Source organism: Numenius arquata, chromosome 10 (assembly GCF_964106895.1).
Source record: "Numenius arquata chromosome 10, bNumArq3.hap1.1, whole genome shotgun sequence".
NCBI classification, from domain to species: domain Eukaryota; kingdom Metazoa; phylum Chordata; class Aves; order Charadriiformes; family Scolopacidae; genus Numenius; species Numenius arquata.
Genome location: NC_133585.1, coordinates 47551725 through 47569567, shown reverse-complemented (window position 1 = coordinate 47569567; position 17843 = coordinate 47551725). Strand labels below are relative to the sequence as shown.

Below are 17843 nucleotides of genomic sequence, written 5' to 3'. Positions count from 1 at the left end.
TCACAGAGAGCTGGCTGTCATGCAGATTGCTAACCTTATTCTTGCACGCTTCTTGTTTTTCGGCAATTCATATAGAATTCCTTATCTACCTGTTCCTTAGAATGCCTTAGTGTTTAAATCAAACAAATAAACAAACAAATAAAAGACAGAGAAAAGAAAGCACAACACAGCACATTTCATTCTGCAGCAATGTGTGTGGTACAGGAATAGTTAGGATAGATTGTAGTTTTGGCCAACCTCCAGGCTGGTTGAAAAGTATTTATAGTTCTATCATATGTTTTGCTATTTGTAGTTGTCATAAAATATGCTACTTTAATAGTTTATTTGACAGAAATAAAACTTAACATGTAAGTAGTAGTCCCATGTAGAATTTTCAGCACATTGTCAAGAAATAACTTAATTTTTTCAAAGATCGTTCTTGCTGTTTAAAGACAGTGTGAATTAACTTCAGACTTTCTTATATACCATTTACAGGACCACCTGAGAACATTAATCTCTGTCCGTTTACATACAGGTCAAGTCAGAGCTTGAAAAAGTTCTGAATGTCAGTATTTGTTGTTTGACTCTCAGAACTTTGTTGTTTGGTTTTTTTTGTTTGTTAGTTTTTAATATGTTCTGATCTGAAGTTGTACTGCCTTTATCAGAGATTTATAATAAGTATACTTTAGGATTTCATTGACTTTAATGTAGTGTTCAGATTCAACAAAACTATTCCTAGATTGCCGCAGTTATAAGACAAGAAACAGCATAAAGAAATGTTTAGTTTTCCTATATTAAGTTTTTAACAGTTGCTTTTCTGAATTTCTGGTGTTCATAACTTAAATTCTGTATAATCCAAGAATGTTATAAAATATCGATAGATGATTTTATTACTATTTTTAATAATATCTGTAAGGTAGGTATACTTATGGGTGTAAAGATGAGTGGATTGTTTTTTCTTAGTGTTGTAGGTAGGGAAAAGAACAAAATAAATAAGGCAGGGTCACTGTTTGTTTGATCTTTTTATATGGAAAAAACCAGAAAGTTATATATGGAATAACAATCTGACAATAATCATAAATATTAAATAATCACAAAGAGGAAATAAAGTGATGCAAAGACACTCACTCACCACCTACCACAAACAGGCTGATGTCTGATCGGCCTCTCAGCAGTGGCCACCTTGAAAGACAATCCCCTCTCCTGCCCCCAACTTGTTCCTCTGCCGCTGCTTTTTATTGCTGAGCATAATGGTATGGAATATCCTTTTGGCCAGTTTACACCAGCTGTCTTGGCTGTGTCCCCTCCCAACTCCTTGCCCATGCCCTCTTTACTTGCTGGGGGGCAGAGAAGGGTGGGGGGAAGAGAAAGGCTTGACGCTGTGCAAGCGCAGTTCAGCAACAGCCAAAACATTGGTGTGTTATGAGCACTGTTCAAGCCACGAATCCAAAACATAGCACTATACAGGCTGCTAGGAAGAAACCAACTCCATCCCAGCCAGTCCCAGTACATGAACTTAGCATTTACTTATTGTAAGAAAGTACTGGAGCAGTTCATTCAAGTTCATTTTTGCACTTGAATAAAATCAAATCACACCAAAATGAAAATCTGAGTGTTCATTGCCTGGAAAGCGAGTGATTTAGGCAGTTTGTTTGGAAGAATAGCAGAAGAAATGCCTAAAATGAATTATACTAATAATATTACATCAAAATCATATGTACAGGAAGATGCAAGTATGTTTTAAGACAAAGTTATTCTGTGGTTCTTTTTAACACTCTTTAATATTAATTTTCAACTTTCTGAGGGAGCCCCAAAGTTAAACTGATCTTCAAGGCTGTAAGTGCATTAAATGAGCCAAGAAAAGCAGACCTTCCTCTGATTAATCTTTTCAATCCTAATAACTTTTTGACCAAGTTATGTTACTTCTGAAAACCTTCAAATTTTTCTCTGTAACAGCATGGTTCTAACTCAATGAAACAAGAAAATCTTCTTATTCCAACCCCTCTTTAAACTAGATGAGGAATTATTGTTGAATAAAACGTACTGGGCAGTGATTCTTTGAATGGGGAGAGCCTCATTAAGCACATCATAGTACATGTCTTAATATTTACTTTATTTTACTGTTCAGTCTTATTTCATATCAGTCATTTCACACTTCAGGAAGTTACTTTCTGGAAGATTATTGCATTTATCAAGCAATTAAGGTCACAGCCACCCTATTTCAGTTTTATATCTTATAACGCAATTTGTGGCTTATGCTCCAGAATGTAGTGTCTGTCTTCTCGAATTGAATAATGTAATTTTACTGAAACTAGGGTGCTCCTGCCTGTCCAGAGTCTGTCTGCGTTCAAACTGTCGGACTCTGGGAGGTGGGTAGGTCACTGCTGGAGAGCTAAAGAGTGAGGGCTTGGAAACTTCCCTCAGAAAAGGGAAAGCTCTTATGGAAGCAGAAAACTCTTTCATTAGTTTGTTTCTGAGACTTTGGCAGTTTGAACTTGCTATGCAAATTAACTTCCCACTGCTGAAAGTAAACAAAATGTGATAAGCACCAAAAATTAGTGAACAAATTAATTTCTGTGCTTCAGTTCCCTTTCAGTAACATAAAAACAGTATCATTCAATATAAAGCCACTGAAAGTATTTTGAAAATTAATTAATAGTTGTGAAGAACTGTGTAACATCAGTAATAAACACTTATGAAAGCAGAAGCCAAGAGGGAAACTGACAGTACTGTCTTCAAAGTAGGGCTTTGACAGAGTACAATAAATGCAGAGCAAAGAAATTAATGAGGCAAAAGCAAAATAGTGAGTAGATGCTGATTAAGACTAGTGCCAACCTTGTGTGGAATTAGCTGGGATGCAGGAGGGTAGATGTTACGTAGAATTATAGAATTTATCATACACACTCAAGCAAGACGGAACAGATGGAATTTGCCTAGGCAACCTTAATTTCAGCATTTCCAGTTTTACGGAAGTTTGACTTTGTACTTTTTCACTTCTTTTTTTTTTTTTTTTCCCCCAGTTTTATTATGAATATTATTTTGTGCCTGACAGGTGCAGACATTCCACAGAAGCAGATAAAACAACATATTGAATTTGCTTTTTCAGTTAGAAAATGTGTTTGTATCCAAATCAATAAATCGGTACCTATTCTTGTGGAGTATTTATTGACTGCCAAAAATATAGCATGGTTTTTGTCTTTTCTCAGGTTATCTTTTCCTATTATGATTTTATAGGCTATTACTATAGCATATATAGAAAAATAGAATTGCTGAAATATAGGATTAATGGGTATTAATGCAGTTTGCACATTCAAAAGCAGTCTAATTTCTTTACTTCCTTTTCAAAAATAGACACCACTGTCTCATATTGCACTCTTTGTTAGAAAGCCTACGAACGTCTGAGGTTTTATATGTGAAATGATTTTTATAGACATCTCATATCTTGATTTAAGAAAAATATTTTAAAATATAGCATCTCTTCTTTAAGAAGCATTATTTGATAATTCAGCTGTCATAGTGTACTGGTTTTGGCTGGGGTAGAGTTAATTTTCTTAGTAGCTGGCATGGAGCTTTGTTTTGGATTTGTGCTGAAAATAGTGTTGATAACACAGGGATGTTTTAGTTATTGCTGAGCAGGGTTCAAACGGAGTCAAGGCCTTTTCTGCTCCTCACACCGCCTCCCCAGCGAGTGGGCTGGGGGTACACAAGAAGTTGGGAGGGGACACAGCAGGGGCAGCTGACCCCAACTGACCCAAGGGATATTCCATGCCACATGACATCATGCTCAGCATATACAGCTGGGGGAAGAGGAAAGAAGGGGGGACATTGAGAGTGATGGTGTTTGTCTTCCCAAATCACCATTACATGTGATGGACCCTGCTTTCCTGGAGATAGCTGAGCACTTGCCTACTCATGGGAAGCAGTGAATGAATTCCTTGTTTTGCTTTGCTTGTGTGTGTGGCTTTTGCTGTACCCATTAAACTGCCTTTATCTCAACCCATGGTTTTTCTCACTTTTTACCGTTCCGATTCTCTCTCCCATCCCATGGGAGAGAGTGAGCGAGCGGCTACGTGGTGCTTAGTTGCCAGCCAGGATGAAACCATGATGTGTAGTTTGAATACAAATAGCACTTTTTCTAACGAAAAGGCAGTTCTTGGCTTTATGTAAGTTACAAGTTTTGCTAAACATTGTACGGACTGTTACAGAGTCTGTAAATTTCTCTTGGTGCCATATTACTTTAACAAGTATATTTTATATTATGGGCAGCCTTAGCAGTAGCTTTTTTATTCCATATTTTCTCTGCTTTGGAAAAAAATCTATTTATTTTCTGATTCTGGTATTTTCTGGGTTTGCAGTCATAGGCATCTAGGCTTCTAGTCCTATAACTGATGTGTGAAGGCACGATTCCCAACAGTATGTTCTTTGCAAATCTGTCATAGTGTGGAAAGCTATCTATCACTACATCCTTGATGTGTTTGGGAAGTAATACCAGCTGAATTAGGTTGTATAAAATGTAATTCTTTTTGTTGTCTTAAAGAATTCACGTTTTCATAATCTAGCTTCAGATATGGATGCAGCGGTGTCAATCAACTATCTGCCATACTGGCATCGTTTTTTGTTTCAGAAAGGGAATAGCTATAGTGGTATAGTGGCTTCACTATCTATAGATAAGTATAATGTTGTTTAATTTAGTGTCCTCTTCCAGCTTCAGCTATAGCAGTTGGGGACACTGTTATCCAGCTGTTTATGACTGCCCGACAAGTGGGGGTTATTTGTTTCCCAATTCAGCCAGCAGAGCAGAAATGCAAGTTCTCACTGTTCTGCTACACTAGAGTCAGCAATGGCTTCTAAACATTTAATCAGCAATTAGGTTAAATTTGCTAATTTTGCACTTAGGTGGATCAAGCTGAAATCCACTGTCTCTACACTGAGGAATTATCTTCTGTCAGGGATATAGTAACACGCATCCAGGGATAAAAAGTCTTGAATTTCTATCTGTGCAAAATGATCCTGTCTCTTAAGTATTGAACAGGTTTCATTGTTTTTCCTGTTAGAATACAGCTGGAGCCTTATTATGCCACTTTTCTATGCTTATAATTTATTGAACATTGAATCATTTGGTTTCATTGTTTCATTCAGATTTTTACAACAGTCCCTTTCCTATTTCTATTCAGACAAATTAAACAAACAGAAATAACCCTCAGCATTTTTGAAGTTTTTCTTTTCACCAGCAACATGCTCTTAGTTGTGATGAGCAGCTACTTACTAATAGAAAACCCTATTTCTTCCTTCCTATATGATATTTTCCTATGTATTTTAATTACTGGAAAAAGCAAAAACAGTTGACGCAACAATGGCATAATTTTTCTTTCTAATATTTCACTGCATAAAAATAATAGATTTCTTTACCAAAGTTTATGTATATTTTTAGAGATAATGAGCTCATTGTTTTACTTAGCGGTTGTAACTGACTATCTAACTTCACCTCTACAGTAAAGGAATACTTATGATCTAGATTTGTAACCTTGCATTAGGTGCAGCCACAGAATAATGTACGTAGTTCACCATCAGGCTGCACAGTTAAATGCCTCAATCCTAGGTGAAACTTTGCCTTAAATTCCCCCGCATCTAGCTCCTGTCCAAGATCATCACAAGAGCTGGGGACAGTGGGACAGCATTCATTATTTTTAGGTATTAGGCCAGCTACTGTGTTCTTTTTAGCTTGTTCTGGATAAGGTTATTTCCTAAAGTGAATATATATATATATTATTGATTGTAGGATGGAATGGGAAATTTGAGAGTCACTAAAAAAGGAATACGACTTGAAGGAATATCTGAATTTCTACTTCCACTATACGTGAAAGAAATCCATTCCCGAAAGGTAGGTGTTTTTCATCTTTTTTTTCTTAATTTACAGGTAATATAAATTAATCTCTTCAGTCTCAAACTACAAAGTTTAATTCTTACACCTGCTAAATTAGCCATCAGCAGAGGTTTGCTTTGAGAATACCTTAACAGTGAAAGCTTCCTTCATGTAAAAAATGATTTTTTTTATTATTTTTTTTTTCTTTCTGAAACCTTACTTGCTCTTAAAAGAAATGTCTTATCTTAAAGAAAGGAGATTCAAAGCATGTATATTTTATACTTCAAATGACTTCAGCACTGGGAATGGAACATTTGACTCTTCATTTAGTGTGAACTCCAGAAAAACAAGATTAGTGACACGCGCAAAAGGAATGGTTTTGTATATGGTTAAGTTCTTCCTGGTATTAGCTAGTATGATTTCTTTTCTTTTTTTTTCTTTCTTACCTTTTTTTTTTTTTCCCCCCTCATTAGGTACAGGCAAATTTGCAATTTTTGTGTCTAGGACTTAATTTTTCAAAGCAAATTATTTTGAATTTTGCTTAAATGCTATTGTTTCATCATATAGCAGCAGGTTGTTACAGAGGAAAAAAGTCAAAATTCTTTTTTCAAAAATTCAATGTAGCTCATTTTAAGTCATTAGTTTTGATCCAATCATGCTGTTTATACTAACATTGTCAATGAATTTAAAAAATAATTTTGAAATACTGGAAATCTCTTAAATTCTTTTCACCGTGCAAGTGATGACCTATGATCAGAGAGGAATGTTACAATGGTTTTCAGTCAGTCATCTGCAAAGAATTTGAATATGCGTACTGCAAAAGTTGAGAGAAATTAAAAATTTCTTTACCTTAAATGGTTTTGTGGAAAATTCTGTCTGTTGAAATCTGTCTTCTATGTACATAAAAAGAGTTTCAAGTACATTCATAAATGAGATCATGACAGTTTCCAATTTCTCTTAATTAGTCTACTTTTGTGTTAATAAGTGTGTGAGGTACTCTCTTTGTCATCTCTTTCTGTAAAATTAAGATCTTTCAATGTTTAACAGAGTAGCAATATTTTCCTAGGCAATGAAAAATTCTATAATATTTAAGTAACACTATATTCCCCAACAATGTTGAATTTTGATCACTTTGTTGAACAGATATTCTTATACTTTTCAACTCACTATACATACAATTTGTTACAAAATCTTGTTTGTAATGTTTCTTTTATAACAGTAGCTATAAATATTAAGAGCTAAGATAAATATATAATCAAACATTTGGTAATCAATTATTTCAAATAAATACAAATATCATAGCTTTAATATTGATCAGAATTTTGAGGAGGGCGGAACAGTGGAACAGTTAACGCATAAGTACACAAATGACCATTTAAGTACCAAACACTGCTACCAAGAGTAAATCAATAAAACCAGATTCTGGCTTTTAAAATTGGAAAGACATCTATAAAAGGGAATTTTGGCTGTAGGGTGTGGTTTGTTGTTTTTTTTTTGCTATACCACCTTGCCATGGAAAGGTGTGAGCCACCTCTTCAGTAGCTTCTGTAATCCTCTAATATTTCCTTTACAATTTTGAAACTCTAGAACTCATTAAATTGACTAGAATAATTTGTCTTTTATCTATAACTAAATAGAAAAAATATTTTAAGGGTTCTTGTTAGGCCTTAATACCTAGTACAACAAATCCCTTTAAAATCATGCCTAAATCATGAAACTCTTTAGTATGAAAATTTTAATATGTAGACTTTATGAAATTGGTATAAAATTTCCGGGCTGTATAACCTTTCAGGGAGCATACTTTTTCTTAGAGGTTGAAGAGTATTAATAATACATAGTTTGGGCCTTTTTCTGAGTTCCTTTCTGTGGGTGGTTGGTGTCTATTATTGTTCCATGTCCTGTTACTGACATGAGAGTTATGATTTGGGATATTTGCTTGCACAGGGCTTTGTATTGTAGAACATTGGTTCTATTAAAGTAAACATGGAAACTTTTGTTTCAAGTAAGAGTAATGAGAGTAATTCAACTAAGGTCCTAATTTCACTCAGAGCTGCTAACCAATCTAAGAAAAAAAATGCACACAAATGTAAATACTATAAAGGAATAAGATGCAAAGTAGCCTAATACAATGTCATACGAGTCCCGTGAGGCTCATGAGAAACAGATGGACCTGTCAGTAAGTGCCCTCAAACCAGCAGAAGAAAAGAGAAAGAGTTGATCATTAGCTGGACAAAGTATTTAAACTATAATATTTTTGGTGTTGCAGGTCTACTTATATGTATTAACATTAAAACACTTGTTACCTAGCTAAAAAAAGTGGTATATACATAGTCTTGGTTCTTACCTTGCAGTGCTCGTGACCTAGTTACACGTTCCAGTCTTTTGCCAACTTGCTCAGTAAGTTGTGCTAAAGTTTCAGTAACTTGTGGTGTATGTAAATGTCAATGTCGTGAGGGAATGATGAAAAAACCCTCTGGAGCTGTGTTAAGCTTTACAGTAGGGATATGTGATGTCTGTGCATGGTGTTTCCCCAGGCGTGGGGCATCTGAATGTGACACTAGCTGTTTTGTCACACAAAATTGACCTTGGTGCTGTAGAAATCTAAGAGTGAGGCAGGTTTTCTGGGCTCTCATTATAGTCAGTAGAGACCTAGTCACTACAGGTGGTGGGTTCTGAAGAGTTATCCTGGCCGCTGGTGCTTTGTGTTTACTTTGAGTGATATAGCAGGGAATGTTTTTTCCTGCCTGTTCCGTGGAAGCAGTAATGATTTCATTTTGATGCATATGGGAGTAAAAACGTACTGTGGAATCAAAAACTCATTTGAAGGTGATGTCTTTGCAGTCCTTTACATGCATATGTTGTTTATTTATTTTCTGAAAGGAGAGTTTGCTCTTTAAGCAAATTTAATCATTCCCTTCTAAAAGAACAGAGGCATTAAAGTGACATCATTTGATTAGCTCATGAGGCGACTTGTAACATATACAGTAATAGCTTTGTGGAACGGCTGTATTTCCACTGCACTGGCGATATAGTTTATAGAATGGCCTCTGGGGGACCTCCATGGAGACTCTTAGCCCTGCAGGTCACGGGATTGCTGCTTTCCAATTACTCAGCACAAAGCAGAGTTGGGAAGACCAGAGGTGTGAAGACCAATGATAGGTCTTCATCAGGGTCCAGCAGCAGCAGGTGTGCTATATTATGGCTAAGAGGCATCAGTCGAGCTCTTACCCATATGCTGGAGCTATCTTTTGGATAGCTAGATCTGGAGCTGATAAAATGTGTTTATTGATAGCACAGGGTTCACCTCTGATTCTGATAGTGAAGTACTTCTGATAAGAGTCCTGGGCAGTCTGTAAGCAGCTGAGCTGAACTGAGCTCTGCGCAGCTGTGATTTAAATGTGAAGGGTGGCTGGGTTCACATATGCTTATGGATGCTGAAATCACCATTTTTGCTTGCAGCATGACCGGATCCCCAAATAAGGTAATTTATGCAGGGTTAAATGCAGACCTTAGACTGTCTTTTTCATAAGAGATGTATTGAACTTTGTGTATAATTTGAAATATCGCCTTTTATCTTGTGGTTGCTCCATTAAAACCCTGAATATTAACAGTAAATGCTAAAATGCTTTCAGTCCGTTGGAGAACAAATGTGCGTGAATTCTTAAAAACAAAACAAAACTTCTAGTGATATTTTCTCCTGCCAGTGTACAATTTTCCATCAAAAAGTAGTAGTGAAAAATCCAGGTCTTGGCTAAACTGAATATTCATTCCTGTTTTGTCTGTAGAGCTTGTGAAAGTGAGAAGGCTGCTCAGATGGTGCTATTTTCCTAATTTTGCTCCTCTTGCTTTGTCTTTTCTACTCTATTCAGTTAGTGGTACCCGTAGAACCAGGGGTTCCTGCCTGAAATCCTATGTTTACACAAAAAAGGTACCTCTGTATTTTCATCAAATGACTTAACTGCTTGTCAAAATTTGAACCGATGCATCAGAACCTGAGCAGATAAGGGCTCATTTGATCCTGAATTCACATCTTGATATCCCTGAAACAAGGGTACACGTATTTTATCAATTGAATTTTACTGAGAATTTCATTTTGGCTATGGTTGGTCTTGTATACTTTTAGTCTGAATATAGACTATTAGTCTGAAACCAGTAAGTTTGATCTAGACAATGTTCTATTTTCCATGTTGATATCGCTTGCACTAATATGATGCAAAGAAACTACACAAACTTCATTCTTCGTAGTGTGTCATTCATGAGATGCTTGAAATCAAATAACACATAATGCAGTAACCTGAATTATTACAATATTTCAGTTCTGAATAAAATTTCTTTATCATCCTACAACTGCATCCATAGTACTGTATTTGTGAATGGAAAAAAATCAAGGTACAGGTTTATTAGTTTCTTATATAACAATAAAAGCAGTTCATGGTGTTTTCTTAAGAATGTATACTTGGCTTTATTGATCTTTTTCATTCGTACATTCATACAGTACTTAAGGGCTTTTTTTCTTTTTGTTAAATTGTTTCCATTGCAGATAAAATAAGTAGCTCGTTGTCCCTTAAACTAGGGAGGATTGCTTTGTGTTTTCTGTACAATTGATAAGGTTAGAAGTGTATTCTCTGAACTTAAAGAGCACGTGTTTTTGAGAGAGATCCTTAGAGAACACAGAATTTAGCGCTTTAGTTAAAATTCATTAGAAAAAAGTCTAGAAAACAAGAAACACTGAATACATATAAACTTCTAATTGAACGGAGGAAACCCTGAAAACTCTCTGTATATCTTGTGTTTTTAAATATGAGATTGTATGACAGCTAAGAAATTGTAAGTAGGTTTCAAAGCAGAACTTTCTTCAGATATTGCTTCTCTCCAGTTTTTCACTCTGGAGACGGAATATCCTGATAAATATTTAGAGACCTTTATTTTATTTTGTTTTATTTCCAAACCTGAATCATTCTTGATAAAGGCAATTCTACAGTATATTTCTTTCTTCACCGTCTCTCTATGTGTGTATAATCTTTAACATAGAATTTAACTTTGTCAATTCCAGCCAGCCCATTGCACATATTTAGGTTTGTGTTTTGGCCTTACATGCCGTTCTGACAACCCCCACACTCTTCTTCTGAGAGAATATCCTTGTTAAGCTTCTCTCTCTGATAGGTTCATAAAGAAGCATAGGAGATCACATCAAAAGCTGTTCCGAAGTTCATAGAATCATAGGATGGTTTGGGTTGGAAGCAACCTTAAAGATCATTGAGTTCCAACCCCCCTGCCATGGGCAGGGACACCTCCCACTAGACCAGGTTTCTCAAAGCCCATCCAACTTGGTCTTGAACATCTCCAGGGATGGGAACTTCTCTGGGCAATCTGTTCCAGTGTCTCACCACCCTCACAGTAAAGAATTTCTTCCTAATATCTAGTCTAAATCTCCCCTTTTTCAGTTTAAAACCATTAGCACTCATCCTATCGCTCCACTCCTTGATAAAGAGTCCCTCCCCATTTCTCCTTATAGCCTCTTTAGGTACTGGAAGGTCACTATAAGGTCTCCTGGAAGCCTTGTCGTTTCCAGGCTGTAAGTTCCTTCAAGTATGTAGTATTTGTCAATTTTGGGACTGGGGAGGAGGAATGTGTTCCCCCATCCTCCCCTGAAACACATTCTTCTAAAACCAAGTCTTTCTAAGGCCAAGTTTTTTCCTATATCAACTCTCTTTTCTGCTTTGTAAGATACCCCATTGTCATGCAGTAAAACTAGTTTGAGAGTCCTGCAATCCTACCACTACTGTGATATACAGGTATTGGAGAAACTCAAATTAGGAGATGTCATTGCTCAACTTATTCTGTATTATTAAAAAACCCAGGAAGGCACCTAAGAATCTGCCACCTTTATTGCTCATTCTGAAGTGCACTGTTTGTTTCTGCAACCACATGTCACAGTTCTCTCAGATAAAATCTGAAATGCTTCCCAGGTTGTTTTTCTGATACCTAGTCTTCAGCCTTGCCCTTGCCATCACTCACCTGTCACTGAGAATAAAGTCATTATTATGGCATAAAGGACTCCTTAAGACATTTTGGCTCTCAACATGATGTAGTTCCAATGTACTGAAAGCCCAGTGTCAGTTTATTGGCTATGAACAAGATATAATGTTTTCTTAATCACAAGCTTTGCCAAAGGACAAGTCATTCTTATATTTGTTGGTGGTCTCTGTAGGGACTGCCACTCTGAAATTGAATTGGCTGTACTTGCTCTTCACTGACAGCTGATAAGAACTTTCATGATTCATGATTTTGTCCTTGATTTGCTATACTTCACTGAAACCTATCTGGGGGTCATCCAATTGTACAAGTCTGTCTTTTGAACACATAATTATTTCATGTCAACCTGTACTCCTCTTATTATTACTGTGACTTGTTGTACAGTCAAGGAGGATCTCTGTTTATTATACTGAAAACTCTGAGTTAATATTACCCAAGCTTTTTACTTTGGTTGTCAACAGCTCATGAATAAAGTAATGAGTGGCCTATATCCACCCAATTTTATACCAACCTGAGGAACTGAATTTGATTTGGGAACGCTTCTTCAGAAGGATGTGTGAAAGTTAATGAAGAAGCAACTGTTTTTCTGGGGTTTGCTGTTTTCGGCATCAATTGCGTTTTCAGCTTTCCAAATATTTCCTTCATGTAATACATCTGTGTTCCACTGGGGCAAATATCAATGGAACTGCATGATATTTCTGTTTGATGTTCATCATGTCATGTGCCTGATGCTAGTACTCATTCAAAGTGAATTTGGTTTGAGTTGTTCTAACTGTATGGGCATATTAAGTTGAGGAATGACATTTTTTTTCCCTGAGCAACTTTAAAGTAATGTATTTGAAATTTACAGAGGCTAAGCAATACTTAAAGAAATGCTGTATTTTTAAAATGAAGAAAAATTATTATTAATATTTCCAGAGAAAATCTGATCCAAAGCAGGGATGTAAAAGTAGATGACTTGCAAAAGACTTGAAAAGGAGAAAAATCTCTGTCTTCCTTTATCTCTTCACACAGGAATTAACTCATGTTTCTTCATGGAGAACAACACTTATCCTTTGCATCACATTTTATAAACTTTTAAACATTTTATAAACCTTTTCTTCTTTGTAGAGAAGGTCTCCTACTTTTTGCTTCTCTGTAGAAACCTTAGAACTATGGATGCACAGATAAAAACCGGGGGGGGAAAAAGGGAGTTTTTTAGGGGGGAAAATATTCATGTAAGCCGTTAAGCACAAAATATATAACATAATTTTATTTTCCCAACATACGTGTAGTCTGTTAGCCCTGGCCTGAGAGCTGCTGAGATAATTTAAAATATATTTCCTCCAAGGTGGGCTGTACTTTGTCCTCACTTGTAGGCCTTCGGTATGAAAAGAAAGATTTTTCCCAAAAAATATTGTAAACAGTGTGTTTGTTAATTTAAGAGATCTATTCCATATCCAAAGACTCAGTGTATTAAAAACAAATAATATTCATGTAATAAAATTATGCATCTAATGCTGCTGGAGTTGTCAGCATGGATTTCTGAAGAAGAGATCATGCCTGACGGCCTTCTACAACAAAATGTCTAGCTTGGTGGATGAGGATGGCTCATAATATTAATCTTGGCTTTAACGAGGCTTTTGTCCCAGTCTCCCATCATATACTCTTAGACAAACTGGTGATGTACATGCTAAAAGGATAGTGAAGTGGTCTGAAAACTGGCTAAACTGCTGGGCTCAAAGGGTTGTGACCAGTGGCACAAAGCTCAGCTGGAGGCCGGTTGCTAGTGGTGGATTCATGGGGTCAGCACTGAGGCCAAAGTTGTTTAATTTCTTCATTAATGACCTGGGTCTGCACAGTGCACCCTCAGCAAGATACAAAACTAGGAGGAGGATGATTGTACAAGCAAGTAATTTCTAGAAACAAGAGAACAAGAAAATTAATGAAAGCGTTGCTGGTTTAGCTGTTCAGAGTTTTAATTATTTCCAACTTGTTAATAATAGCACTCCTTTTTCTTTTCCTGTTTCATATCAAATGAATCTCAAAAGTATCAGGGGTAATAATCAAATCAGAACTTCAAAGATAACACTTTAAAAATGAATATGAGAAAGGTTTTTAAGGTACTCATTCTGAAACAGAAATTGGTGTCCTAAAGTTTGAATGCATAATTTCCAGAAGTACAAGCCAATTTACAGAATTAGTTTTATCTATTAGATACAGAAAAAATCATTTCTTCCCATGAAATAAACCAGAATCATTACAGTCCACTTTTACTTGGTCAGCTTTGCTTTCAGTATACTTTGTCTTGTGTGATGTTTCTCACTTTAAAATACATTTGTCATCAAATTATATAGAGCAGATGAACCATTTATAATATCCAAAAATAAATACAAGTAAAATCCAAATCCCAAATCTGCTTGTTACTCTAAAGGAGATGTGATTAGTCAAATAGAAGTTCTGAAGCAATTTTTGTTTTAAGGACATCTGTGGTAAAGTTATAGAAGCTTACTTCCAGAGTCTGATGAGACAGTTTAGAAAAAAATAATTCTTCTACCTGTTTATATAATTTATCAGACCTGTATTGTATTTGATTGTTTGGGTTTGGTTTATTTTTTTTTCCTATTATTGTTGTGAGCATTTCTATATTCTATCAGGAAAAAAAAAATTCTAAGCAAGGAAAGAAAATTGCATCCTAATTGTTGAGAAATACCATATTTTTTGGGCCACTGCACACAATTTGGTGTCTTATATGATAACAGAGAAAATTAATGAATATTCTGAAGTTTAAGATGAAAAAAAAATAAGAATGAATATTACCTTGACTAGCTGGAGTGAAATTCGCAGGATAAGATATAGTGTAATCATTACATCTGCTTTGATAGTGCCTGACTAGGACACCGTTCCTCTTTTAAAGGGACAAATTGCTTCTTCCTTTGCAGCTTTCTGATAGCTGAATATGACAAGCAAATATCACAAGGATTGCATTTATAATGCTGTCCATCTCCTGTTTGAAATGAGCTTTGTATTTTCTTGCTATTCACTGAGAGCTAAGTTGGATTTTGCTGCTTCATAATCAACGGCATTCATTCATTTTTCTTTTTTTTTTTTTTTTTGCATATGAACACACATATATAACTTGCATATTTATGCACACTTTAAAATTACTTGTGAGTCTTAAGAATTGGAGCCTTTTATTCCAGATAGCAAGCATGCCTTTTGGGTTTATACTGTATAGCCTTTCTTGTCATAAGAAATACAATAAACCTCTAGTTTCAGAAACAACTTGTCACCTTGTGCTGGTTTTGGCTGGGGTAGAGTTAATTTTCTTCATAGTAGCTGGTATGGGGCTGTGTTTTGGATCTGTGCTGAAAACAGTGTTGATAACACAGGGATGTTCTACTTATTGCTGAGCAGGGCTTGCACAACATCAAGGCCTTTTCTGCTCCTCACACCGCCCCACCAGCGAGCAGTCTTGGGGGGGGAACATAAAAAGTTGGGGGGAGACACAGCCAGGGCAGTTTTGACGCTGGCCTGCATCCAAGAGTGATAAGTAACATTAACATTAGTTGAAAACCTTGCTGACTTGAAGAGCATCTTTATGAAATAACTGCACAAAGTAAAAAAAAAAAATATTTTTTTTTCATTATCAAGTGAATGATCCATGATTTTCTTTGAAGTCATTTTATTAAAAGAAATTAAAATTTCAAATTAAAAATTACCTGAAAATTGTAATTTCTTGTCTGTGACAAGTCACCTGAAATACCATGCATTCTACAGATAAATCAAAACTAGATCAGAGTTCAACAAAATTCATGTATTCTGTGCTTTCTTCCTGTTTGTAACTTTGAATCTAATTATGCTGTCCTTTCTCAAGTGTAATTTCCTGTGGGTTTTGTAGAAAAGAAAATTTTCCATGGAACTTTTCTAGGGAATGTGAAACATTATTTTCCCATTAAGATTCTTCTCCCTTTATGTGAAGTTAAGGAAATGAGAAACTGACAGAAGACACTAAAAGTTTATTTTTTCAACTGTCTGGCTTTTGACATCAACATACTCTGCTGATTTGCAGGTGACCACAAAGTTCAATTGTACCCATTTGTTACATCATCACATATTATCAAAACCTCCGTGGTCCACTTGAAAGTTTCCAGAACTTCCTCTATGTAAGAATCTGTCCAACTAAATTCCAGTTAATATCATTATAGGTTACCTCCTCTTGCCAAATTAATACATGACATAAATTAGTTCTTCAAGTGAATCAAAGGTGCGCTGTCTTTTTTTGTCTTGAAAAAATAGTTCCTAATTTTTTAAGTAGTGACCAAGTTGGTTTATCTTCTTTTGTTGTTGCTGGTTTTGTATCTCTTCTTTGTTATAGCTACACAGTGCTACCTACTCAACATCTTGAGTTGGGCCTAGTTTTGCTCTAGAAATGTAAGCGTACTCTTGTCTATGTTACATTTTAAAACTCGGGTACAGCAGCAATATGCATGGTAGCCCATAGACACATGAACTGTTTCTATAACAGGTTAGACTTTGAAAGCTCGGTGTTGATCAGACTCTGCTGATTTGCTATGAGGTATTTTTTTAAAAAGCTTAGACTTTAACTACAAGAAAGCATTTAAGGTCATAACTAAGTGTGTACGTTTTTCAAGGATAAATCTCCAAGCTACATAAAGATGTCAAATTAAAAAAAAAAAAAAACAAAAACCATAAACAGTAAACTAGTGCATTGCTGTCCAATTTGTATTATTTGTCTCATAGACACAAACTAAGGCTAAGATAATTTTTTTATTTTTTATGAAATTCAGTTGGAAATAAGCACTGGCAAGAACTTTAGACTACAGATGTTGGAATTCATGGGTGGGACTGGGATAAAGAAAATTCACAAGGAAAGCAGAAGTCTTATAATTGGAACAGCTGAACAGGTTAGCATCCTGTACTGGAATTGGTAATTGTGGTTTCAGCACTGATTGTACAACAAAAAACTGGGGATTTACAGTAAAGTTGGCTCTTGGGCTTCAGCCAGAGGCTCGTTGGTATCTCTAGCTGAATTCAAATCAGTTGCTCTGCAAAGAAAGTAGCTGTGGTTCACAAAGTTTGTTAATTTAGGGTGTCACGCACAATTCTGCAACAGCTACTACAGTATATACTCTTGCTGATATCTTTGCAAGCGTAAGTGGAAATTGCAGTAGCGTGATGGTGAATTTTTCTTTTGGTCTGGAGCCTAAACAATCTTTAAAAATACAAAATTATTGCACATAATTCTTATTAGTAAACATGAAAATCTGTGTGATACTAAACTTGGCACTCCAATAGTGACTTACATGAAAGATTCATTTTTAGTAGAAAGGAAAATTGAGGTTTGCGCTAAGAATGGCCAGAAAGATTTTTTTTTTTTTTTTTTTTTTTTTTTTTTTTTTTTCTCTCTCTTGCTACATCAGTCTACACATACAAGGTTTGGACAAAGTTTGTTTTTGTCTCTGAGTTTCTCCACTGGTATCCACCGGATAAAAATCTTCCTATAAATTTGTGGTTATACTTGTGTTGTTATTTTAATAAAGTGTAGGCATTTTGGAATGTCAATTAACTCTCCTTGTAAGCTGAGCCAAAATGCTGGCACAGAAAATGAAGAAAGTGGATTAGCTTTTTGCAGGAGCAACTACTGTGCTTTCTACAAGCAGAAAATTTGCTTTTAAAAATATTTTAGTAAAAATATCATTATGACTATTTAGATCTGGGATGTTCTTTTAAGATGCAGATGCTGCTTCTCTTAAAACAGATACTCCACTAGCACACAGTGGTTCATATTGAATAGTATACTAATTTTTCAAGTAGCTTCATTAATTTTTTAGCATGAAGAAGGGCAGTTTAATTTTGTTCTTATGAAAGTGAAGAAAATTATATGTTAGCATATTAATTGGTAGAACTCCTATACTGCACAAATAAGGTGCTGGGATCACCTGAAAGCAGCTGATGCAAGAAT

General features: G+C 35.6%; 1 protein-coding gene across 1 annotated transcript in view; it reads left to right on the top strand.

The window, feature by feature from the left end:
- The window catches only part of SGCZ (sarcoglycan zeta), a 284402-nt gene that overhangs the window by 90809 nt on the left and 175750 nt on the right, over nt 1-17843 (top strand). Inside the window, exon 3 of the mRNA XM_074155015.1 lies at nt 5759-5860. Coding sequence (XP_074011116.1) covers nt 5759-5860 — 102 coding nt within the window. The remainder of the gene's footprint in view (nt 1-5758; nt 5861-17843) is intronic.